We start from the raw sequence: 24359 nt of genomic DNA on the forward strand, positions 1-24359 counted from the left end.
TAAGATACATTCCTGGAAGGGCAATGGTCCAGTTTCTGTTGACTTGACTCATATTGCCGAATGGCCCTCCATGGGGACTGAGTAAAATTACCCTCCGAGTGTACTGAGTGAGAGTACTTGATGGCTGTGAGCCCCGCCATCCGGTGTTGTCACCCACTTGAGTTTTGCACAATCTAATGAGACACACTCTGCAGGCCTCTCAAACTTCACCCCCAACACATCTCTCCCTGGGACCTCCTTCCTCTGCACTCAGGTCTTCCTCATCTGGGAGGTGGCACCACTGTCCCCCCTGCCTGGGTCGTTTTGATGGTTCAGGGATTAATTTTCTCTGCACCCCACTCCAGAGCCAACCCCATGTCCCTCCACATCGCAGCGCTCGCTGACAACATCATCTCTCCCCGAGGCAACCCGAGCACCCCTCGAAGGGCCCCCTGGCCCGCCCCGAGCCCTCCATTCTCCACACAGCTGCCAGAGGGGTCTCTCCGGGTCATTCATCACATCAGTCCCAACTGCCTCTTCGGAATCCTCAATGCTTTCCTTTTACAGCTGGAGTGAACCCCAACTCCCAGCCTCGGCTGCGGTTCTGACTCCTGGCTGCCTCTTTGGTTGGATCTGGCTCCGCTTCCCCCCTCCACCACTCACCCCGGAGCTCCTTCCCAAGAACTGGAACCTTTCCAGCACCACCCACGCTGTCCCCCCTGCACTGCTCTGGCCAGGTCTGATTAAGCGGCCTTGTCAAGTCTGAGGTCCCCAACCAGGTCTCCTCTTGCGTGAGCACTCTGCACCTCCGCCTGGCCGCGGCTGGGGCTGCCTCACCCTAATCTGTCTTCATCTCCACTGAGTCACTCCCACCCAGCACCCCACTGCACTTGGACCTGAACTGTTTACTTGCTCTGTGCTTCTTGTGGGCCTCCGGGAATGTCAGCCCTTCTGGGCAGAGCAGGGATGGGGGAGGGCTGGAGGCCCCCCCCCATGCTTGTGCCACGGCTATGAACTCCCTTCCTGTTCACACGGGGCCCCATATCCCATACAAACTGAGAACAGGTGGCCACTCCTGCTGCCCCCTCTGCCCCCTGAGCCTGGTGACTCCTCCACTAGGGTCAAATCTTTCCCCAAGGGGATTTCCCTGGAGGGGGGAGAGGGTGCGAGGGAGGGGGCAGAGGGGAGGAGGTGGGGGGTACAGGGAAGTTCCCGAAGTGGAACTCTTAGTGGTGGCAGGGCCCGTGACCTCATGCCCCTTCCCGTCCGTCCTCTTCCTCATTCCTCTTGGAGCTCCACCGGCCCAAGAGGGTGGGATGGGGGGGGGGGCGGCTCTGGGGTCCTCACCGCCACCACCGCGCTCCGAGGACCCCCATCTGTCATGGCTGCAGCCAGGCTGGGGTCCCGGCACCCCAGGCTTTCAGACCTTTAGGTCCAGCAGGTCAGCCTGACCCGAGAGATCTGAAGCTTCCACCTGGCTCTGGGTGCGTTCACTCCCTTCGGGCAGTACTGAGGGGGAGAGGCACGCTGGCCCCTTGTCCCCCCCCGCCACCCCCAGCCCCTGCCCCACAGACCTGCCCTGCGAGGCTCCAGCTGGCCTGGGACCAGGCACTGGGAGCCACATGGACCTGTGGGCCCAGCTCAAGGGGAGGGGGGTTTCCTCCAGGCCCCTCCCTCCTTGCTCCCCACTGCTCCCTATCTCTTTGGTCTTAGCTTCCAGCCCAGTCCCATTGCCTCCTCTCCTTTGCACTGGAACTGGCTGAAAGGGCCCCCAGACCCCCAGACTCCACGTGTGGCTCCCTTGGGGCCCCCCCCTCAGTTATATGGAATGGAGAGGACTCTGGTCCTTAGGGACTCTGCCCTTCCCCAAATCACCTGGGCCAGGTGAATAGGTGTCCAGGTGAGCTACGGCCATCTCTGCAGACAGACTGTGGGGCTCCTTTGACCGCAGCTGTGAGGTCAGTTCCAGAAATATAAGGTCAGTTCCCAGTGGGCCCCATAGCTGGAGTTGAAAAGATTGTTGGGATTCCACCCCCTCCCCCCCCCCCATCCTCAGAAGAAATGTGGGAGAGACCAAACCAGCTTATGGTCTCCTATTTACAGGTAAGGAAACTGAGGCATGAAAGAGCAAAGTGACTGGTCGTTCCCCCATAGGCCGACTCCCCTTCAAAGCTCATGCTCATTGGTGAGAAGGGGGAGGAGGTGGCGTAGGGCTGGACTCACAGGGGGTTTGACACAGAGCCTGGGGAGACAGGATTTGCGAGAGCCCGGGAGGCTGAGGAAGCCACCACTGCCCCATTCCTGCTCCCAAAATAAATCACTCCAAGCCATTTTAAAAATCAGTTTTATATTAAGCTATAAAAACTCAGACCCTGTCCTGAGTACATACATACAAAAGCGGTACTATCAAAAATAATATTAACAACATCAAATATACTAACTCCTACAGACGTACAAAGTCCCTTGTACACCACTTACACAGGCCAGTTCCTGGCCACAGTACCTGGAAAGAGGGGACAAACCCAAGAGCCCTGGCCCCCGACCCCACCGCAGTGCACTCAGATGCACGGGGCTGAGTCCCGCAGGAGCCTGCCGGGCGCCCTCTCAAGCTCAGAGGCCTAGGAGCGTTCCTGAAGCCGCGTTTTCCTGGGGTAGGATGACGCACACTCGAGGGCCGGGGGTGGATGGAGGCCTTGCGGGGGGAACCTCAGGCCCCCCACCCAGGAAGCCCACGTCCTAACACCTGGAACCTGTGAGTACATCAGGGTCCAGGGCGAAAGAGCCTGAGGTTGCAGGTGGATGAAGGCTACTCATCAGCTAACCTTAAAGTCGGGGCTGATCCCGGATGCCCTGGGTGGACCGAAGGTAATCAAAAGGGCCTTTAAAAGTGGAAGAGGGGGGCCAGAGGGGAGGTCTGAGGTCTGTGATGTGAAAAGGATTCGTCTGGCCACTGCTGGCTTTGATGATGGAGGGAGCCATGGGCCAGGGAATCCAGGCAGCTTCCAAAACCTGGGAGAAGCAAGGAACCTCCCCGCAGAGCCTCCAGAAGGAACCAGCCCCACGGACACCTTGGTTTTAGCCCAGGAGACCTGTGTCGGACTTCTCCCTCCAGGGCGGGAAGAGAAGTTCTGGTTTCAACTACCACGTTTGTGGAAACATGTTAGCAGCAATGGGACACTGACACAGAAGCCAAGGGGTCAGAGGTCAAGCTTGCCCAGTCTAGACCTCGGGATGACTTCCAGGTGGAAGACCCAGGGTGTGCAGATTCCAAATAAGAGTTCGTTGTTGCTTTCTTCATTTCTTCCTAGTTCTGCCTTTGATCCCATGAACACGTTGAGCCCCACTCACTTCCTGGGTCAGAGGCGGTGGGATGGGTGGGCCCCTGTCCCCCGGCAGCTGGGAAGGCGCTCAGACCCAGCCACGGGGAGGGCAGTTAGGATAGACCGTGGCGGGCCCCGCGGACAGGAGGTAACTGGGGGGCTCTACTCGGCCAGTCTCCCTCTTGGCCCCCTCCTCCAGTACATGTAGATCAACCGTCACTTACAGAGTTTCTCGGGGATTGCCTCATTGCCTCCGCAGGATGGGCCCTCCCACCCCCTGGGACAGCTAAGTAACCTGGGTCAGTCCAATTCCAGTCTCCCAGGGGCGGGTGCCTCGGCTGAGGCTGGGCAGCAGCAGCAGCAGCAGTAGGCAGGAAGCCTGCTGAGGGCCATGAAGTCGGGTGGCTGCCCACCCGTGGGATTGAGTCCGATGCTTGATGGGTGCTCACAAGGAGGCCAGGCCACAGGAAAAGCTAACCGACCTTTATAAGCGAAAATAGGGGCTTGGAGGACTGCTGCATCCCCTCGCTGACGTCCAGGATGCTCCGGATGCTCTTGACCTCGTTGCTCGACAGGTTTCCCTTGATGGCCAAGATGGCACTCAGGTGGCCTTTGCTGGCAGGGAGAGCATCCTGTCAGTTCAGCCTCTAGCCTCATCACCCACAGCCCTGCTCATGCCTCTCCCCAGTTCCCCAGACTCCTGGCCCCATCCACAGGGCCCTGCAGCCAAGCCCTGCCCATAAGGGGAGGTCTCATTCCCCTTTGGCCACTGTGCCCCAGCAGCACCGGTCACCTGTCCTTCCCTAGAGTGCACCAAACCCCTGCCCACCTCAGGTCTTTGTACTCCACACTCTTCAGGGCCTAGCTAAAATGTCACTTCTCCCAAGATTTCCCATCTCTCAGGTCAGCACCTCCTATCATTCAACAACCTTGGTTAAACAATCTTTACAGTTCATAACTTTATTTATCTGACTACCTCATTATTACTAACCTTCATTAGGTGTGAGCTACGCGAGGGAGGACTAGACCTGGTCTGTCTTGAACTTCATTGCATCCCAGTACCTTGGACAGAGCCTGGCACTTAGCAGGAAACCACTCAATAATTGGTAGGATGAGTGGATGGAAGATGGATGGGTAGATGGATGAGTGGATGGGAAGTGAGCAGGTGGGTGGATGGGTAGATGGATGAATGGATGAATGGGTAGATAGATGGATGGATGAATAGGTGGGTGAATGGATGAATGAGTGGGTGGATGGGTAGGTGAGTAGATGGGTATTTATATGGGCGGGTGGACGGATGGGTAGGTAGATGAATGGATGGATAGATTGGTGGGTGGGTAGATGGATGGGTGGATAGATGAATGAATGGATGGGTAGACGGGCGGATGAATAGGTAGGTGAATAGATGGAGGAATGAATGGGTAGATGGGGAGATAGATATTTGAATAGATAGGTGGAAGGGTGGGTGAGCAGATGGATGGCTAGCTACATGGATGGAGAGATGAGTAGATGAGTAGCTGGGTGTTTGTATGGGTGGATGGATGAATGGGTGAGTGTGTAGACAAGGAGAGAGGCAGGTAGACCGATGGAGTGGATCAGCCACGGGCTAGACCGGGCTAGACTAGGCTAAGCAACCCGATTCCAGACTGTTCACACTTTCCCTACCGTGTCAGAAGACTCAGCCTAGAGAAACAACTGCCCTAGCTCATCAGATCCTCAGACAGCTGGGGGCTAAGCCTCCACGGCTTCTAGCAGGTCCCTATCTCTCTGGTCTTAGCTTCCTAAGGGGCAGTATCATATAAGGCTAAAAGTGTGGCCTGTGGGGACAGGCTACGTGGCTTTGCCATCTTGGCTTTACCACTGGCTAGCTGGGTCACCTCAGACAAGTCCCTTAAATTCTCCAGGCCTCATCTGCAAAATGGGGGTGAAAAGCATCAGCTTTATAAGGTGAGGTTCAAGGGCATGAGCCACTGTAAAAACCTTAGCACAGCGCCCGGCATGTGGTCAGCACTCAGCAAAGGTTACCTGCTGGGCCTGCATCATCGTGGTCAGTAACTGAGCTCTACTAGTCCCGAAGCCCTGGGTCCAGCCCCATCAGGATCTGGCCAGCTCCAGCGGGGCCATGCGGACGGACTGCCCAGTTCTGCGGTGCCCTCATTCTCACCTGAAGTCGGGGTACCGGGTGGCGTAAGTGGCCACCTCAATCTTGATGGCACTGGGGTCTTGCAGGCGAATGATCTCAGCAAGCGTGGGGAGCGCGTGGTGCAGCCAGGTCGCTGATGAGCCCTGCAGGCACAGGTCTGGTTGGAGGCAGGCCGCCCCTTCCCCGGAGGGCCCAGAGAAGTTCAGATCAGAACTCACTGGGTTTGGAGAGGCCCAGAGGCGGCCCTGGCGCCCGTGGGACTTGGGAGGGGGAGGCAGGAGCTTACGTTCTGAGTGCAGAAGCGCTGGATGACCTCCGCGTTGGCCAGGATGTGTTCGGCCAGCTGCCGCTGCTGCTCCACCACCTTGAGGACCAGGCTCCGCTTGCTGAGGCGGATGATGTACTCCTTCACCAGGTGCAGGTGCACCACCTCCATGAGCTCCTGTGAGGGCGAGCAGGCAGGGGTGTGGGGGCCGTCACTGACGGGGAGCTCACCACCTTCCCTCGAAGCCAGGAGTCCAGGGAGGGGCGGATGCCAAGCAAACAAGCGCATACGTGTGCTTGTGTGGGTACGTGCGCGTGTGTTTACAGGTGTGTGCATGCACACTTGTTAAGGTGTGTGTCCGGACCGTGCCCACCCTCCCCGCTGCCCACCAGGCCCAGCCACCAGCCCAGCACCTCCTCACCTTCTGGAAACAGTCGTGGAGCTCGGAGAACTCAGGCAGCCTTTCACCCACGGTGGAGATGATGTCCCCCAGGGTCTGCGCCGGGGCCGCCCAGCGGGTCTGTGTGAACCTCTTGAACAGCGGCTGTGATGACAGAGAAGCGGGATGTGGTCACACCTGCAGAGGAAGGCCTGCCAGCCCCCGACGCACGCACACCCACACGCACGGCCCAGCGCAGGGCCAGGAGGGGCCTCCAGGACCCCCAGGGCACCCGGGCAGAACTCGGGTCCTGTTCGCAGACAGGAAGAGGAGACAGGGGCCATGAACCCTTCTCCAAGGTCAAGCAGCTGCAGCTCTAGAGCTGGGCGGGCCATCTGCCTGCCTCCAGGCCTTTTCCACCGCTCCCTCCGAAATAAATAAATTCCTGCATAAACAAAGACTTGTGCTTGGCTGGGGCTGTGAGGACCTGTGCCAAGTTGTCCAGGGTCACCGCCAGGCCTTCACCCCTGGCTGGCTACCCACCGCCTTCCGCCTTGGGCAGGAGGGCCACGGTGGGTTCCCGTGGTGGCAGGCAGGGAACCCCTGCTCTTTCTTCTCGGGGCCCCTGCCTCACCCTCTGCCCAGGGAGCCAAGGGGTTTCTGTGGACTTCGTGGCCACAGCAGAGGTGGTGGTGCTGCCAAGGGCTCTGAGCGCCCAGCTGGGTGTGAGGCATGGAGGCAGGGCCCAGGCAGGAGGGTCTAGGGGCGCCGGAGTAAAAACGGCCTCAGGACAGGGCTGAGTCTTGGGTGGGGCGGGGCACTAAAGCTTCCCTGTGTATTGCAGCCTGGGGACCCCTCTGAGGTCAAGTCCAGGCTGAAGTTGCAGGTCGGTCAAAAGGCCTCCAGGGCCTCGATCCCTGGGGTGACACACACCCAGGTCCCTGCTTCGGCCATTCCTCCCTCCCATCCCTGTGCCCCCCCAGCGCTAAGTTCAGCGTGCACCCCGGGAGGCGGGCTCCAGCTACCTTCAGGTCCCCAAACAGGCTCTGGAGCAGGGTATCAAAGCCGTGACTCTTGAGCTCACTCAGGGGGCCCATCAGGTGGCCCGGGAGGTCTTGCAGTATCTGCCACTTCTGTTCCATGGCGGTGCTAGAAGGACACGGAAGGAGGTAGGGAGGTCACCCCAGCCCTGTCCAGACTACAGCGCCCTACCCAGAGAGCCCATGGGCCCTAGGCCCACTTCCTAAACCTAGAACCCCCTAGGACTCCCCATCCTCTGCAGAAGCAAGTCCAGATCACCCCATCCCTGCTCCCTAGGCAGCACCGAGCCTTCTCACCCCAGAGAAGGCCTGCACCACCTGCTCTTAATCCACATGTAGACATAAGCACTGCACCCACTACATACGGGCGTTTTGAGAAGATAAGGAATAAACCCTTTACGTGAACGCTTGACCCACCGGCACCTGACGTTTGCTGCTGCCGCCTGGGCAATCTCCTCCCTGGCCATGCTCCTTGTAATTCCACATCTTTGCTTATGCCTCCCGCCTCCCTCTGCACCCCGTGCTGCCCCTCCCCGCCCTTCCCCTCCGCTCCTCTCCAGTGGTCCGCTTCCTCCAACAGACTGGCACGCCCCGTGATTCCCACTCCCACAGACCCCTCCTCTGGCCCTTACCGGAAGGACAGGCAGTTGTTGATGTTGGCCATGACATTGGCCCTGTAATTTCTCAACTGTTTGCATCTCTCCAGAAATTCATCAAAGGCTCGCTGGTAGCTGGTGAAACCGGAAAGGGCACTTGCAGGACCAGCACAAACAGGCACAATAGCAGCCTCCGGCCTGCCCAGAAGCCCTCCTGGGTTGACAGAGTGCTTTTCCGACAGGCTCCCTACAGCCCAGGGAGGGCTGCTAGCCTCTAAGCATCATGTAACTGGCTTCCCACCCTAAGGCCAGTGAGGCCAAGGCCCCTGCAGAGCTCCTGCTGCCCCCACTCCTTCCCAGGTCCTTTTGTAGCTGGAGGGCAGTGTGTGTGTGTGTGTGTGTGTGTGTGGTGGGGGCATTGGTGTTGGGGGGATGGGGAGGCAAATTGGTAGATGAAGGAGTCCTCAGAGGTGGGGAGGGAGGCAGCCAAGAGAGATGCGGGGCTGGAGGCCCAGGGTACCAGCAGAAGGGAGGCCAAGGTCTCAGTCCCTCATGGCCTCATGGGGCATCCTCTTTGCAGCTGGAGGCTGCAGTGCTAAGAGCTTCTTGAGGAGTGGTCAGATCACCTGAGGCTCTCAGGGCTCAGGTGGGAGGTTCGGAGGAAAGAACTCCTGCTCTTAATGGGAGACACACCAGAGGCAGGAAGGGGACCCTGATCTAGCTTGGATACCCATGTGGGACACAGGCAGGGGAGGGGGCCCTGAGAGAAGTGGCTTCCACCCCCAGCCCCATACACAAGCAGGAGCACACCCACCTCCTCAGGAACGAAGCTAGCTCCAGCAGTAGCACGTTCTTTATCTGCACACCCAGGTCAAGGGTGATGCTCTCAGCCTTGGCCTGGCCCTGGGAGATGATCTGCAGGGGTGAGGGCTGAGCTGAGCAAGAGACCACCCAGACTAAGATGGCGGAGGGGGAAGGTGACATGCTGGCACAAGGGGTGGGTAGTGCTCGGAGAGGGCACGTGTTTGCACACACACAGGGACCGGACAGGAGTGGGCTCTGCGTGCTTGTAGGAGAGCACGAGGGGCGGCTGGGTCACCTGGATGATGTCGATGGCCAGCTCGCTGTGGTAGTGGCTGTCCAGCCTCTGGGGAGCCACATCCCGGGCCCAGCGCTGTGACTCCAGTTCCAGGGCACGGACCATCAGCTCCTTCACGCTGGCCTGGGGGGAGGAGAGGCAAGGCAGGGTAACACAGAGCCCATCACCCTGCCCACGTGGAAGTCCCTGTCAAGCTCTTTGCCTGCGTCCTGTCCCGTCTTCGCGCCTCCCCTAGTTTCCTTCCTGCCCCTCCCTTGCCCTGGCCCTGGCGCTGGACTCACCACCTCGTTGGACAGGAACGTGGCCTCCAGCAGCCGGATCTGCCTGGGGGGCAGAAGGCTCCCAAGCTGCACTCTCTGCAGGTCTCCTGCCAGCTTGGGGCTGTTGATGATGTCACTGTGGGCAGAGGGGGGCCTGCATGAGGAAGACTGCACCCACTTAGCACCATGGCTCACGCTGAGCTTCTCAGTGTCAGCCTCAGCCTCTGGCCGGCCTCGAGCTCAATCCCCCCACTCCCACCCCTGCCTCTTCAACTCAGATGATGGGTCCCCTACCCGTTCAGACTGGTTCAGGTCAGAAACTGTAGAATCTTCCTGCCTGCGTGGACTCTCTCCTCCCTCTCCCTCCTCCCCATCCACTTCTGCTCCAGAATAGATTCCCCTGAGCAGATCAGCCTCCAGCCACCCCGCCCGATGCCCCAGCCACGCCACCTCGAGCCTGGCTCATTGCAGGGGCCTGCCATGCAGCCTCCTTGTCCCCAGCAATGCCTCCTCCACCCCTCCCTGCCACAGGGCCACGATCCCACGCAGATAAAAGCCTGCTCCTCTGGCAGCAGCCGTGAGACCCCTCCCTACCTCACTCCCTCTCTGCACTCCCGGCCTGCCGGCCCGGGCACCCTGCCAGCCCCGCCCCACCACCCCAGGCTGCCCGGCTGCCCCCCGAGGATGGGCCAGTCCAGGCAGGAAGGGCTGCCCCACCCCAGCCACTCCACTCACTCCCGTGGCGCCTCTGCGGGATCCTGGAGCCCCAGGGACCGACCGGCCCTGGCACTTCCTCAGGGGCCTTTGTCTTCCTGGACACTCAGGAATGGCCCTCTCGCCCTCTCCCAGCCTGGATGTGGCTGTCCCTTCGCTCCCTGTACTCTGGCCACTCTGGCCACACAGCCTCCACAGCACCACCCCGGACTCGCTCCCCGCAGAGACCTGCCGTGCCAGCCTCAGTTCCCTGCTGTGCCGACCCCAGTGGGCCCCAGGCCAAAAGCCCGGAGGTCACTGGGACAGGAAGACTGAGGTGCAAGCGCCTAGTATTTCCTGGTGAGTCAGGAGAAACTGGCTCACGACTGGCCTGCCTAGCCCGCAGCCCCTGCCCTCTGCCGGTTTCCCTACGCCCCGCTGACTCACCCACCACCCCACAGGGCCCTCCCTCCGGCCCCCCGCTGGAGGCTGACACACCAGCAGCAGCTGACACCACTGGCCACCGAGATGTGCCCCCGAGACCCTCAGGCACTGCTCACACATCTGTACCTCCAGGCTTCCTGCAGGCTTTACACCGGGGGGCCAGGATGCCCTATAGGAACCCAGGCCCCCAGGGCCCTGGCCATTTCCACCCAGCACCGTCTGTCCTCACCCAGCTCGTATAGTGACAGATGTGCTCCGGGCCCCAGGGAGTCTGGGTAAATCGGAGGGAACCGGAGGCACTCTGTGTGCAGAGCCAGCCTCCCACCCAAGGAGCTCTGGGCCTCGGGGACCAGAATCCAGCTCTGCGGTGGCCTCACCGGGTGACCCTACACAATGGGCATATGGCCCGGCTCGGCCTCTGTTGTCTGTGCTGCCTGGGGGTGCCCCGGAGCCTGCCAGGTAGACCCGAAAACTGGCCAGTGTCGCACAACTCCCAGGAGGGCCATGGAAGAGGACTCCCTGGGTGGGGATCACCACCCTCCCTCCACCTTCTTGGGGGCCTGCCCTCTCCCCTGCCCTCCCGCCTCTTCCAGCAGCCGGGCCGAATTCGGGTCCTCCCCCTGTCCTTCCTCCTCCCCCGCCACCTCAGGGACGGCTTCCTCGAGGGACTGGGGCGGGTCACCCACGCCCGTCTCCTCTGCCAGCGCCCTTCCGGGTCCGCGCGGTCACCGCTCAGGTCTGAGCGATGCAGTCTCTCTGCCTCGGTTTCCCCGGCTGGGGCACGTGGCACGTGGCACGTGGCACGTGGCACAAGCCAGTGTGTCCGGGGCCCCAAGCGCCGCCCCCGCGCCCTGGCTCCTCCGAGGCCCTCGGGCCGGGGTTAGAGACTCGGGGGCACCGCCGCGCCCACTCACTTGGGGTACAGGTTCTGCACCCAGAGCAGCAGCATGTAGGTGTCGCGCTCGCACAGCTCGAACTGCGCCACGGCGGCCAGCTGGGCCGCGAAGTGCTCGTGGTAGCTCTCGGCGTAGGCGGCCACCACGTCCACGTCCAGGTCGGCGGGGAACAGCGGCTTCAGCCGCTCCACCACGGCCTCCAGGTCCTCCTTCATGGCGCGGCCCATGTGCAGGAAGGCGCGCTCCGCCTCCGAGCGGCCCTCGGCGTCCGCGGGCGGCCGCGCGCCCAGACGCTCCTGCGCCGCCTGCGCCACCGCGCGCCGCCACAGCTGCAGCCAGCGCCGCGGCCGCGCGGCCACCAGCGCCGAGCCCCCGGGCGCCCCCGCCGCCCCCGCCGCCGCCGCCCGCCGGTCCTCGCGCTCCTGCTCCGCCAGCACCTGCAGCGCCTGGCGCAGCCGCTCGGGCGCCACGTCGAGGGGCCGCCGCAGCACGCCCAGCACCTGCTCGCGCAGCAGCACGTACAGCGCCTCCACCTTGCTCTGGCGCCGCACCAGCTCCTCCGCGCTCTCGCCGCCCGCCGCCGCCGCCGCCGCCAGCTCCCGCTCCAGCGCCAGCAGCGGCCGCGCCGCCTCCAGCCGCCCGCGCTCCAGCTCCGCCTTGAGCTCCTCGGCTGCGGGCGGGCGGACCGGTGAGCGCCGCCGCCCGCCCGCAGGGCGCCCCCCGCGCCCCAGCCCCTCCTCCCGCCTTCCCTGGGCCCCTGGGAGCCCCGCCGGCCCCGCCAGCCCGCATCCCGGGTCCCTCCCCGCCGGGGGGGCGGGGGTCAGCCTACCTGTGGGCAGCGGGGCGCTGGGCTCAGGCCGGGCCCCCGGGTCGCCCTCTGGCTCCGCCGAGCCGGGCTGACCCTTCTTCCTCCTCCCTTTGGTGAACACGCTGAGCACGCTGGCCAGGCCTTTGGACTTCTTCTTCTTCTTCTTCTTCAGAGCCTCTTCCTTGTCCCTGTCTGGGGCTCCCGCCGCCTCCAGGGGTGGCACCAGGTCTTCCGAAGACGCCTCCGACATGGAGGCCTCTGACTCCACCTCGGAGGTGGAGGGCAACTTCTGGGAGCTTCCCGGCAGGTCAGGACCCCCTGACGCAGTGTGCTGGCCCGGAAGGCCTTGGAAGAAAGTCATCATCTTCAGCATCACCCGGCTCAGGCCTGCAGATGGGCAGGGTGGAGGGGGCATGAAAGAGCACTTGCCGCACGCAGGCGGCTCACCGCAGCTCCCAGGCCCAAGCGCAGGCAGTGGCAGCAGCAATGAGCTCGCTCCATCTAGTCTCACCACCGCCCTCAGGGGCTGGCCATCTCCTGGCCCAGAGGGGCACCAACAATGCAGCTGCTTCCCCGGACACCAGTTTCTCAGCGCCCACAATTCCTCTTCCAATACCCCCCAGCCCCTTCCCCAAATCGCCAGAAGCAGGGAAGAATCTGGAGATGCCAAGTGTCCCAGATGGAGGGGGCCTTCACTTCATTGTGGCAAATCCATCCTCGGCAGCCCACCCTCCGGGCAAGGAGAAAGGACTGGAGAGCACCCAGCATCCCATTAGACCCCGGGAGAGGTGGCAGAGACAGGCCCCCGGCACAGAGCAAGAATTGAGGTTCAGGAAGGTCACAGCACCCGAGGCTGCTCTGTCCTCCCTGCCCTCATCCTCTATCTTGCCTGGTTCATCTCTTGTCTTATCTCCGTGGAGCCAGAGAGGGATGCTGTGAGCAGAAACATGCCTGCTCCTGCTGGGACCAGCTCCCTACCCTGGCCTTGGGGCTCAGGTCTAGAAATCATAGTGCCCTCTCAAAGTTCAAGGGCTGAGAAAGGACCCTGAAGAGACTTTCACATGTCAGCAGGGGCAGGGGGCCCAATGAGGCACCCAGCTGCCTGAGGTCACGGGGTAACTCAGACCGGGACCAGGCTTCCTGGCTCTCACTTCACCCTGCGGCTCCCAAATGGGGTGACATCATCATCACAAAGGCTTCCACTTTCCGAGCCCTCCCCAGTGCCCATCCCTCCCATCTCTCCCTTATTTCCTTTAAGGAAGAGTATTATTATCCTCATTACCCAAAACTGCCCCAGGGAAATGTCCCTATGGTGACAGTTTAGGCTTGAAACTCAGACCCACCCGGTGTTGGGTCCTCCTGACTGCATGTCCCCCCACCACCTCATAGGCTGCATTCAGAGAGGTGGGACCACCTTGTGCCCAGCAGCACCCTCCCCAGCACCATGGCCATTATCAAAGCAAGGCCAGGACCAGTGAAGGGGAACATGGCTGAGCCCAGCAGAGGGGAGCATATAGGGCCAGGCCTCCCTGATGTCGGGGGCCATCCACGACCATAGTGCCTGCCCTCCTCCACCATCCAAGAGTAAATACAGTGAGTTGTGACTCATGCAACACAATGACTTTGATTCACTTCTGCAACAGCCTTGCGAGGCACATGGAATGACCCATCATCCAGGAGAAATTGAGGCGGAGAGGGCGGCTGGGAGGTGCTTGCCCCAAACACAAAGCAGGCGTGGATTAGGACTGTCAGACAATTTCCACAGCCCCTACTATCTACCCCTGCCCCCAGTCCAACTGTCCTGGGCCTCATCACAATCACTGAGTTTGGCCAGAGCCACTTGGGGGCAGGAAGCCTGAAGTTTCTCCTAAACGGCTTCACCACGTGCCCTCTGCAGAGTCCAACACTGCTGGAACTCAGTCACCTCTCTCGTGTCGTTTGGGCTGAGTTCCACTCTAGGACCAAGTCACGGGTGCTCTGGGGAGCCCCAAAGCCAAAGTGCAAGGCTTCTAGGCTTTCTGCCCCAGCTCCCACTCTTCACCCGTCGTGTTGTTGAACCACGCACCCACAGGAGCTGGTCTGGCCAGCTGGCTGGGGCTACTCAGCACCACCCTGACTGACCAGGGCGCCCCCTCCACCTCCATCCTCCAGCCAGGGTGAGGGAGAGGGCCACCCTGACCCACCAGCCTCACCTCTGCCCTCAGTGTCCCACACCTCCTTGCTCCTTACATGTGCTAGGCTCTATCTGACCTCCTGCAGGTCCCCACATAACATCGCTGTCTCCTTGCCTCCCTGGTACAAAATCCTCCTCACCCTTTCAGGTCCTGCAGCGGCCCCCTTGGCTCCATCCCAGTCCTTGATTTTCAGAGGTAGCTGGTGCAGTGGAAAGAGAAGTGGCAGGAGGCGAGGGTCAGCTGGACCACTCACTAGAGTGTGGACAATAGCTCCCACCTCGATCTGTGAAACGGGCATGAGGACTCCCACCCCACCTGCTGCTGACAGGAAGCGGCAAAACCCCAAAGCCACATGCTGGCCCCAAGCCAGCCTTCGTAAGGACACATGTCCTGAGTCCATGTGTCTGTCAAGCCAACCTCAGCATTGGGATAGAGCAGAAGAGGAAAGGAAAGGGATTCCTCTAGGCTGGGCTCCAGCCTGGACACACTGACTCAAGGGGCCTGCTCAGCAATATTGTGTGACCACAGCCTGTGGCCCCGCGGTGGCACCCTCTCCTCCGGCACCGCACACCCCTTCCACTCCTTCCTGGGTCAGGGCTGAGGTTCACAAAGCCTCCCATGGCCTCTGCGCCTGGCTACGCGTCCCAGCAAGAAAGGGAGGGCATAGCCATCCCTCCATGCAGGCGAAGTCACGAGGCCTAGGTCACAGCAGCCAGCCCCCCCCCCCCCAAGCCAGACTCCTGCAAAAGGAGCAGAGGCCCCTGAGCCTTTCCCCACACCCCTCCCTCCCTGCCCTTCGCAGGACCCAGCCTTTTGCTGGCAGAACCAAACCCGAGTCCCCCAGCCAGCGCAGGAGCCTCAGTTTCCCTACAAGTGGGGCTGCCAGAGGCCTGGGGCCCTCGGAGGGGTCGCTCCCGGGTCGGGCGGCGGCGGCTCCGTCGGGGGAGCGGGCCGGGACTCGGGCGCAGGCGGGCGAGCGGGCGGCGGAGCGGCGGGGCCAGACGCTGTGCGGGCGGAGGTCACTTACTGTGTCCGGGCCGGGGCGCCGCTGTCCCCGCAGAGCCCGGCGCCGCCTTAAATAGCCCTCGGGCCCGCCTCCCGCCCCGCCCCGCCCCGCCCGCCGCAGCCCTGGAAAACCCGCGGGCCCAGGCCAAGGCCGCGGCGGGGGCTGCGGGTGGCCCCGAACCCGGACCGAGGGGGGCGGGGGGCGGGGTCACACCTTCCCAGCGGGGGCGGGGCGGCCAGGCTGGCCCAGCGTCGCCGCGGTCCCGGGGGCGCCGGGGGGCTCCGGCCCTTGGGCTCAGCCTGCCGCTGGCCCATTGTGCGACGCCGGCCTCTGATTGGCTGGACGCGGGGCTCGGCGCCCCCACCCCAACCCCGCGGCTCCGCGCGGCAGCCGCCCGGCCCGGGGGTCCCGGGGGTGCACCCCAGCGCTCTGGGCCGCGCCGCTCCCTGGGGCAGAGGACACCGGCGGGCTCCGGGGCGGAGCGCTCCCTCCCTGGACACCGGGGTGGCTCCCGGGGCAGAGCGGGCTCCCTGGACGCCGGGGTGGCCCCCAGGGCAGAGCACTCCCTCTCTGGACACCCGGGTGGCCTCCGGGGCGGAGCTCCCTCTCCCTGGACACCGGGGTGGCCTCCGGGGCAGAGCGGGCTCCCTGGACACCGGGGCGGCCCCCAGGGCAGAGCGGGCTCCCTGGACACCGGGGCGGCCTCCGGGGCAGAGCGGGCTCCCTGGACACCGGGGTGGCCTCCGGGGCAGAGCGGGCTCCCTGGACACCGGGGTGGCCTCCGGGGCAGAGCACTCCCTCTCTGGACGCAGGGGTGGCCCCCGGGGCAGAGCGGGCTCCCTGGACACCGGGGTGGCCTCCGGGGCAGAGCACTCCCTCTCTGGACGCAGGGGTGGCCCCCGGGGCAGAGCGGGCTCCCTGGACGCCGGGGTGGCCTCCGGGGCAGAGCGGGCTCCCTGGACACCGGGGTGGCCTCCGGGGCAGAGCACTCCCTCTCTGGACGCAGGGGTGGCCCCCGGGGCAGAGCGGGCTCCCTGGACACCGGGGTGGCCTCCGGGGCAGAGCACTCCCTCTCTGGACGCAGGGGTGGCCCCCGGGGCAGAGCGGGCTCCCTGGACACCGGGGTGGCCTCCGGGGCAGAGCACTCCCTCTCTGGACGCAGGGGTGGCCCCCGGGGCAGAGCGGGCTCCCTGGACGCCGGGGTGGCCTCCGGGGCAGAGCACTCCCTCTCTGGATGCCGGGGTGGCCACAGGAGCCAGGGAAGCAGCCCTGCCCGAGGAGGCACCCTGGGCGCACGGTGCCACAGGGATGCCAGCCATCCACCAGGAGCAGTCTGCTGGGTGCCCAGCACTCGCTCTCATTAGCAAGCCTTGCTTGAAAGGGTAAAATGATTCAGAAAGGCGAAGGGACCTACAGGTGGCCCGAGGTCCAACCCCCTGTTGCTCACCTCTCACTGGAGCACTTTCCCTTTCTGGGACTGGGCTTGGGCTGGGACAGGCTTCTGGGCACCAGGCTCAGACCCCAACAGCTCAGGCTTGGTCATCAGACCAGGGGCCTTGGCCTTCCTCAGGGGGTCCTGTTTCTCTGGGGTAGGGGTGCTGGTGAAGAGCAACCATTAGGGACTCACCTCCTGCACTATTTCTCATTTTAGGAATTCTTGCCCTCTGGAAAAAACCCTGTCATTAAGGAATTTCCCAGCTGGGCACCAGCTTCCCTTTTATTTATTGCTAGAGCCCCTGCTCCTCCCACCCCTTTGTTCGCCCCTACCCTGTTCTCTCCCTCCCTGTCGATTCCCTGCTCCCCCTATCAGCTGGGCACAGATCTCTAAGGCCTGGGAGTGGGGCAGGCAAAGCTGGGGGTGCCCCCCTGGGACCGAGAACTTCCTCTTCCTCCTTGCGAGTGGTGGTCAAGTGCCAGCTTTGGCCTCAGCCACAGATCCTGTCCTGGGGGTTGTGGGGGCGCTGCTTGTGAGGAGAAGGAGACAGACTTCACAAAGTGGCTGTAGCGGGGACTCCCACTGAATTTCCCTGAGTCCTTGGGGGAGGGGTTGCCAGGTGACAGTTAAAGATGAACTAACAGAGCCACAGTGCCCCAGGGCTGGGAGGGTTATTCCATTTACTCCCCAGTGAACAGATGGGGAGACTAAAGGCCAGATCCCCAAGTTCATCCAGTCACATAGGGGCCATGAGGATGGGAAGCAAGGGCTCCTGGCTCATTGCCTCTGTGGCTGCCTGCAGTGGCCTCATTGTGCAATACCCACACTTTGCTGCCAGGCCGCCTCGCCTAACCCCAAACAGATTGGGAAATCTCTGGAGAATCTGAAGCTTTCTGAGTCATGGGGCCGGGGTGTGTGGTTGTCAGGGCTGCAGATCCCACCATCCCCTCGGAGCCCGGGATCCTGATAGCAGAGGCAGGAAGGACACTTCGGCAGGGCAAATGCTGGGCAGCCAACCTTGACCCCCGATGCCCAAGCTGCCTAAGCTCTGTCTCCATGGCCTTACCCTGAGCAGCTGCCAGGAGTTGGGAAAAGCTGCCTTCTCCTTTGTAGTTGTACCGGTCACTTCCCCTTTCCCTGAATTAAAATAGGAGACTCAAGGGTCATCTACATGGAGACCCCAACACAAGGGAAACCCTCTGAAAACAGGGCTGCATACAGGGCCAAGGGATGATGGTCAGTGGGGCAGGCCCTATCCTTTCCCCCTAGTGATAGATGAGAAAACTGTCCCCAAGAGGCCAGACCTTTGCAGAGGGAGCCAAAGGCCAGCCAAGAATTCCACCCCCAACAGGAAATGAGCATCAGATGCCTGTTGGGAGTGTTCCTGGCCAGCTGCTGTCCCATTTGCTGCCTCCCCAGCTCCACCTGGAAGAGAGGACAGGAGGCAGAAGCCCACTGGCAATCGACCTCCCCAGGCCAGCCCAGAAGTCAAGTGTGCCGGCCGGGTGCCGGGAGCAGTGGCCAGCTCCCCACTGTGACCCGGGGCCGTAGAAGCCCAGGACACATGTGAGCTGGCCTCCCTTCCCTCTGCTCAGGAATGACAACTGGCTGGCTTTTTAATTGTGATAAAATACACAGAACCTAATTTACCATATTGACCATTTTAAGCATACGATTCAGTGACGTTTACGTTATTATACAACCGTCCCCACCATCCATCTCCAGACATTTCTCATCTTGCAAGAATGAAACTCCGAACATATGAAACGCTGATTTCCCTTTCCTTCTTCCCCGAGCACCGCCAATCACTGTTCTACTTTCTCTGTATAAATTTGACTAAGCAGCTCATAGAACTGGAATCATAACAGTCTTAGTCCTTTTGTGACTGGCTTGTTTCCCTCAGCACGATGCCCCTAGGTTCATCCGTGTTACAGCATGTGTCAGGCTCTCTTCAGTATTTCATCCTTTATCCGCTCATTTGTCAGTGGATCCTTGGGTTGCAGCCACCCCTTGGCTATTGTGAATAATGCCGCTTTGAACCCAGGTGAGCAAATAATCTTTTTTTTTAATTTTTATTTATTTATTCACGAGAGATGCAGAGACACAGGCAGAGGGAGAAGCAGGCTCCCTGCAGGGAACCCAATGCGGGACTCGATCCCAGGACCCCGGATCACGCCCTGAGCCGAAGGCAGGCACCCAACCACTGGGCCACCTGGGGGTCCCGATCAAATAATCTCTTTTAAGACCATACTTTCCATCTTGGGGGTAGACAGTTGACTTTCATTCACCTCCGCAGGTGCCACCCTCTGTTCTAAGCGCTTTGCATGCGTTAACTGATTTCATCAGGCAATTTCAGGAAATGGATACCTCTCTTCACAGATGAGGAAACCAAGGCACAGACAGGTCCAGTCACGTGCCAGTCCGCAGTGGAGCTCAGGGCGCCAGCAGCAAGCATTGCGCCGTATCGCTTCTCCCCCAGGGTTGATCAATGTGTGAGATGCAGCTTGATGTGTTTAAGTCAGACACGGGTGAAGCCCGCCAGCCAGCCAGCACAGATGCAAAAATGGAAGGTTTTACTGCTCTCTGCTTGTTTTTCATCTTTCAGAAAAAAAAATTCCCCATCTCTTCCATGACCTTGTTGGGTCAATTGAATCTTCACCTTCACCTGGGAAGTAGGTGGGGCCAAGTCGACCTTGATGGCCCAGCCAGGTTGGGCAGTGTGTGTGTGTGTGTGTGTGTGTGAGAGACTGGTGGTCCTCCCTCTCCTCAGTCTCTGAGCTGCCTGAGAGCCTTGCTGGAAAAAAGCTCCCTGAAAGAAGCAGGACACTGCAGGCAGGAGGAAGATGCCGTTTGGTGCAGGGGTCAGCAGGTGCAAAGGCCCAGGGGCAGATTTGACGGGAATGAAGGGGCTGTGGGACACTGGGCCCGGCTACCCCAGGAGGACCTGGCCAGGGTGCCTGGGTCAAAAGGGCAGTGTTGACCATGGTGGAGGGTCCCCAGGGCTGGGAGATGAGGGCATTCCAGGATGTCACTGAGCCCTTCCCCCATGGCATAGGCGCACTTCCCTCTCAGAGATGACTTGCACTTCCCACTGCCCTAACCCCAGCCTGCTTCGTCCTTTACTTCCCAGGCTGTCACCTGACCTGGGATCCCTCCTAGGGCCTCTTTGTTTCCTGGGGATGCCCCGCTCACCAACTACACTAGGCAGAGCCATTGTATCCCCTGTTGACGATGAGGAAACTGTGTCTCAGAGTGGTAAGTGGACACAAAGTTTGAGGTCTTGAGGCTGTGGTCCCTGATGCCACCCAGCCTTCCCCAATAGGGGAAGTCACTTGCTCAGGTGCATTTGAAGCTGTGCCGGACCTCAGCTGGGGTCTGGTGACCGCCCCAGGGACCACCGGATGGCCAGGACAGCTGACCTGGAACCTCCCTTATCGGGCATCCCCGCCCACAAGGGCGCTCACCAGACCAAGTGTATACCAACAGATTGTGCCCCTCCCATCACCCAGGAAGTTCCTCCCTTTCCCCTAAAGAGGAAGCCAGGCCAAAGAGTTCTTTGTGCGTCTGGCAGATGGAGAAACTGAGGTGAGGGTATGTGGCTTCTGCAGGTGTCCTGGCGTCCTTCCAGTAAGTGCAGTGCGGGTGGTGATGCAAGGTGGCTAGGTTCAGTTCCTGTCTCTTCCCGGGGCCCTTCTCTTAGCTCGCTTGATTTCCAGGAAAACAGCCAAGGGGCCTTGCTCCCCATCAGCACCCACCCAATGACAGAGGTGAGTCACCGGCAGGAGCTCCCTGGGAATCCCAGCATTGCTGGAGCCCCACCAGGCCAGGAGCAGTGGAGGGCTGCCCCAAACCCCCAAGCCCCCTCAGGGCCTGGGTGTTGGGAACTCCTCCTCCTCCAACAAAGCCAGGGAGGACACCCAGGAGCTCTGGGCTTCTGGACTTTGGAGAAGGGAGGCATGATGTTGGGGGCTTAGGCATGAAGACCATCTGACCCCCTGGGAGCTCCATCACCAACATCTGTGTCTTTAGACACCCGGCTCTATGCCTCGGGCCTCGGTCTTCCCTCCTGGAAATGGAGGTGACACGTGCTCGGGAGGTTGCCAGGAAAGGATCGCAGGACATGGTCCATGTAAATAAGAATAATGCTCCTCTTGGGGGAGTGCAGAACTGCAGGCCAGGCCCTCATCCAGTGCCACATTTGTATTTTCTCACATAATGCTCCCAATTTTACACCTAGAGATAGAGCCCAGAGAGGTGGAGTAACTTGACCAAAGTCACACAGCTAGGAAGAAGGTGCAGAGCTGGGGTCCCAGCCCAGAGGTGTCTGAATCTAGACGCTGATTTTTAAACCCCTGCACAGAATCCACGGGAAGGAGGAAAGCCTTAAATCACTGAGCACAGCCAGGCACACGGGTGCTGGTGGTGGTGGGTGCTCCAGAAATGGCAGGACTTTTCAGGACATTCCTCTTTTCCAAGATCCTGAGATTTCATTACTTGAGGATCTGAGCCCTGGGGCTCTGTGGGGCTGGCCCCTGTCAGCAGCGTCCTTGGCCCCCCAGACCTCTGCTTCACATGGCCTGGCTGGGGAAGGGCTCCTCCAGCCTACTGAGTTCCTAAAGGGACCTTGTGGTGGCAAAGGCAGGCAGTGATGGTCTGGGGATGGAGGGGGACCTTGGTCCCACTGTGGCCTCCTCTCCCCTCTCCTCTCTGCCTCACCCCTGCAGTGATGGGAGCCTGCAGGGACCACTTCCTGGCCGATGAGAGTGCTGCCCCCATGTCCAGGGGCCCCATGAGGTGGGGGCCCAGGAAGGAAGGAAGAGGGAGAGACAGCGCAGGCAGGGAGATGACAAGCTGACGCACTCGCAGCATAGCCCCGCGCCAGGATCAGGGACGGTCTCGTTTACCCCATGCCGCAGATGCTGCAGAGGTGGAGACAGGGCCTCTGGGTGGAAAGGTCCCCGGGTCTTCAGCGAGAGGAGGGCAGGGCTGAGACCAGAACACCCTCCTCCCCGGTGTGGCCCGTGGGCTTGTACAGCATGACACTCCCCAGGGGAGCTGGGCCCGGGCACCAGGGTACCTGCAAGGAGAGGTGCCCACAGAAGGTGCAAGTCCCAGGCTGAGCTGGGACTAGGTTCCTGGGTGACCCTCAAGTCCCCTCATATTACCCCAGGATTGTCCTTGGGCTGGCAGAAGGACTGGCAAGCTGTGGCTCATCGTGTCCTTGGACCTGAGCACTCTGCCTTGGGCAGGGTGCCCCTCTGTGCTTTGTCACTGTCCTCTCCAGGGTGGGCTGGGGTCCCAAAAACTGCTCAAAGCGGGCCTTGTCTTTTTCCACAGGCTCGGTGCCAGAGACCAGATGCAACCCCCAATCCACGAAGGAGCCCCAGGAAGCGTGGGCATTGAAGGCAGCCAAGCTGAGCTCCCCCCAAGCTGAGACGAAAGAGCAGGAGCCATGTGGGAGGACGAGGGTGGCCGGCAGGATGGCACCAGGATCAGCTGGTAGGGCCCAGGGCCTAGGGGCAAGTAGGATGTCCTGCTCCACTAGGGGAATGCAGACACTGGGCAAGGGCCCTCCATCCCCAGGCACATTCCAGGAACACACATGCACACATGCTTCCTTATCAGCCAGACAAGCTGGCCCACAAGTCCGGAAGCTGCCCTCCGAGGCCCAGCCCCTCCCCCATGCTTGGCCTGGACAACAGGATGGCCAAGGAAGTGCTCTAGACTCTCTGCAAGGCCTCCCAGGACCTGGTGGGCAGGGGGAACGGGTGGGTCGGGGCTGGGATGGTCCAGAGTCCGGCTCCCTAGGCCTGGCCCACCTCTGGGCCCCCACCTTCCCGACTACACCCTCCGAGGAGCTGCTGTCTAGCTCCCTGCTCATCCCAACGTGGCCTCGGGAAGCCAGCCCCCGTCTCCAGACACTGCTAGGCCCACAGGAACACACGCGAGGCACACATAGCCGCCTGGGCATGGAGGTTCCTGCCAGGAAAACCTGACTTCCTGTCTCCAGGCCCAGACACGCTCAGGAAGATGGCCTGGGTCTCAGCCTGAACCCTTTCCACTACCACAGGAAGCCCCTGTCAGAGGGCGGCTACTCTGTTTCAGCGCCTCTTCCTAGCCTCCTCCTGGGCGCCTTCCCCCCTCACGGACCCCACTGACCTCAGGCTCCTGCACCGGGGCCCCCTTTAGCAGCTGCGTGCAGTGCAGACCAGGGCCCGGCCCTGGGGACGCGGGCTTACGGGAGGGCCGGGGATCGGCTCTCAGGCTGGCTTTACTTCAGCCTGGGAGGCACGGACAGCACCCCCATTTCACAGCTAGGGAAGCTGAGGCACAGAGCTGGGATGGAACTCCTCCGCACCTCTGTGCCTGTCTTGGAAACCCAGCCTGGGACCCTCAGCCTCCAGCCCAGGGGCTTGGGCAGGCCAGGGCCTGCAGGAGGACACTCCCACGAGGGCACTGGGACTCAAACACAGGGTGCGGGCTCCCTAGGGAGAACCTGGCCAGGGTCAGATCCAGCCCTCCTACACCCCCCCACCACCACCCAGGCGGGCTGCCTCTCCCTGGGGAAAGAGGTGCTCCTCTGACACTGCCCTTCCCCTGGCTCTGAGAGCCTCAGGCTACCTGTGCTGGGGCCTACTGTGAACCAATCTCTACCCTCTCGGGCCTCAGTTTCCCCACAGCGGAGAGACACCACGACTGCTTGTCAGCGGCAACACTAGAACACGCTCTGCCCCCCACCCCCTAGCCCGGAGCCTGTGAACCAAACCGCAGCCTCTCCTCATCCTCATGTCTGCCCCACCCCCACCCCCCACTGGGTTCCCTGCCTAGGGAGACTAGACACTCCTCAGCCTCCTGCCTGCCCCACCTCTGACCCCCAGCCCCGTGTATTCATGAAGGGGGCTGTCCCCGGTACCTGCTACACTCTCTTCAGGACCCCAACAACACCCAGGTGTGGCTCTGTTCTCCAGGCTTGGTGTGGGGACTGGCCATCCCCGGTGGAGGAGGCGGGCCCAGGGGAAGGCAGGAGAGTCCTGTCCCCCTCCTGCCTGGCCCCGCAACCTTTCAGAACCCTTGTCTTGTCCTCCGGAGGTTCAACTTCATTTGGTTCCTAGAACCTTGCCCCTGATCTAGCCCCATGGCCAGGTCAAGGTCAGGCTCAGAGAGGCGCTGGTGTTCTGCTGCAGAGCAGTGGTGGGAAGGCACCCACGGCTGCCTCAGTGTCTTCCCCACCATCTCCACGCTCGGCCTCCCTGGCAAGCTGGAGGCTGCCCATGCCAACGAGCTTCCCCGCAGCCTTGCGAGGAGGCTTGAGTCAAATTTCAGTGCCAGCCTTCTGGGAGAGAAGGGGGGCGGGGAGGGGTAACAGGTGCACACTGGAGCAATCTCCTTGCAGCCCCACCTGCAGAGCTGAGACTTACAGGATCAGCACTTCCCACACACATACTCCACGGGTGACACTTGTCCTGCAGCAGTCCTACAACTTTCACTCCTGGGAAGTCCCCCTCTGACGTCTAACCCAAATACACCCAGGCTGCAAGACAAGCCTTGGCCTTCTTGTCTCCCAGGAGCCCAGGCCTGTTTAGAACAGGACAGAGCAGTGGCCACCCCTGCTGGGTGAGGTTCACTTGGCACATGAGGCCAGTGAACCCAGGATCCCAGGGTTAAAGACTGTTTTCTCTACAGCCACAGGCACAGGCCTTCCCAGCTCTGGACCAGCCCTCAGTCTCCCCAGGAAAGGGCCATTCACCAAATGGAGTCACCACGGAACTTTCCATTCTGACCCCTCGGTACGTGGGGACCCACACCTGCTCCCAGCCAACTT

At 61.6% G+C, this 24359-nt stretch overlaps 1 protein-coding gene and 1 long non-coding RNA gene across 6 annotated transcripts; one reads left to right on the forward strand and one right to left on the reverse strand.

Annotated features, from left to right (window-relative positions):
• Nucleotides 1-2320: 2320 nt before the first annotated feature.
• On the reverse strand, nucleotides 2321-15135 carry TNFAIP2 (TNF alpha induced protein 2). 4 transcript variants are annotated; one of them, XM_041760227.1, is made up of 13 exons: nucleotides 14968-15099; nucleotides 14152-14295; nucleotides 11944-12309; nucleotides 11133-11784; nucleotides 9103-9217; nucleotides 8822-8944; nucleotides 8537-8637; nucleotides 7759-7857; nucleotides 7112-7235; nucleotides 6129-6251; nucleotides 5729-5884; nucleotides 5464-5585; nucleotides 2321-3914 (listed from the first exon to the last, which is right to left on the reverse strand). In XM_041760227.1, exons 2-13 carry the CDS (start codon nucleotides 14189-14191, stop codon nucleotides 3773-3775), a joined length of 2163 nt encoding a protein of 720 aa, XP_041616161.1. In that variant the 5' UTR covers nucleotides 14192-14295; nucleotides 14968-15099; the 3' UTR covers nucleotides 2321-3772. The 4 variants fall into 4 exon arrangements, with proteins under 4 accessions (XP_041616161.1, XP_041616164.1, XP_041616162.1 ...); XM_041760230.1 differs by lacking the exons at nucleotides 14152-14295; nucleotides 14968-15099 and adding an exon at nucleotides 15124-15135; XM_041760228.1 differs by lacking the exon at nucleotides 14968-15099 and having other exon boundaries at nucleotides 14236-14804.
• A 3310-nt stretch (nucleotides 15136-18445) lies between these two features.
• Nucleotides 18446-24357, forward strand: LOC121493703. Of its 2 annotated transcripts, none has more exons than XR_005988533.1 (3): nucleotides 18446-18581; nucleotides 21875-22036; nucleotides 24221-24357. It is a non-coding gene; the product is annotated as an uncharacterized LOC121493703 (long non-coding RNA). The 2 variants fall into 2 exon arrangements; XR_005988534.1 differs by lacking the exon at nucleotides 18446-18581 and adding an exon at nucleotides 19661-20164.
• The last annotated feature ends 2 nt before the right edge of the window (nucleotides 24358-24359 follow it).

The sequence above is a fragment of the Vulpes lagopus genome, chromosome 6 (assembly GCF_018345385.1).
Source record: "Vulpes lagopus strain Blue_001 chromosome 6, ASM1834538v1, whole genome shotgun sequence".
Classification (NCBI taxonomy): domain Eukaryota; kingdom Metazoa; phylum Chordata; class Mammalia; order Carnivora; family Canidae; genus Vulpes; species Vulpes lagopus.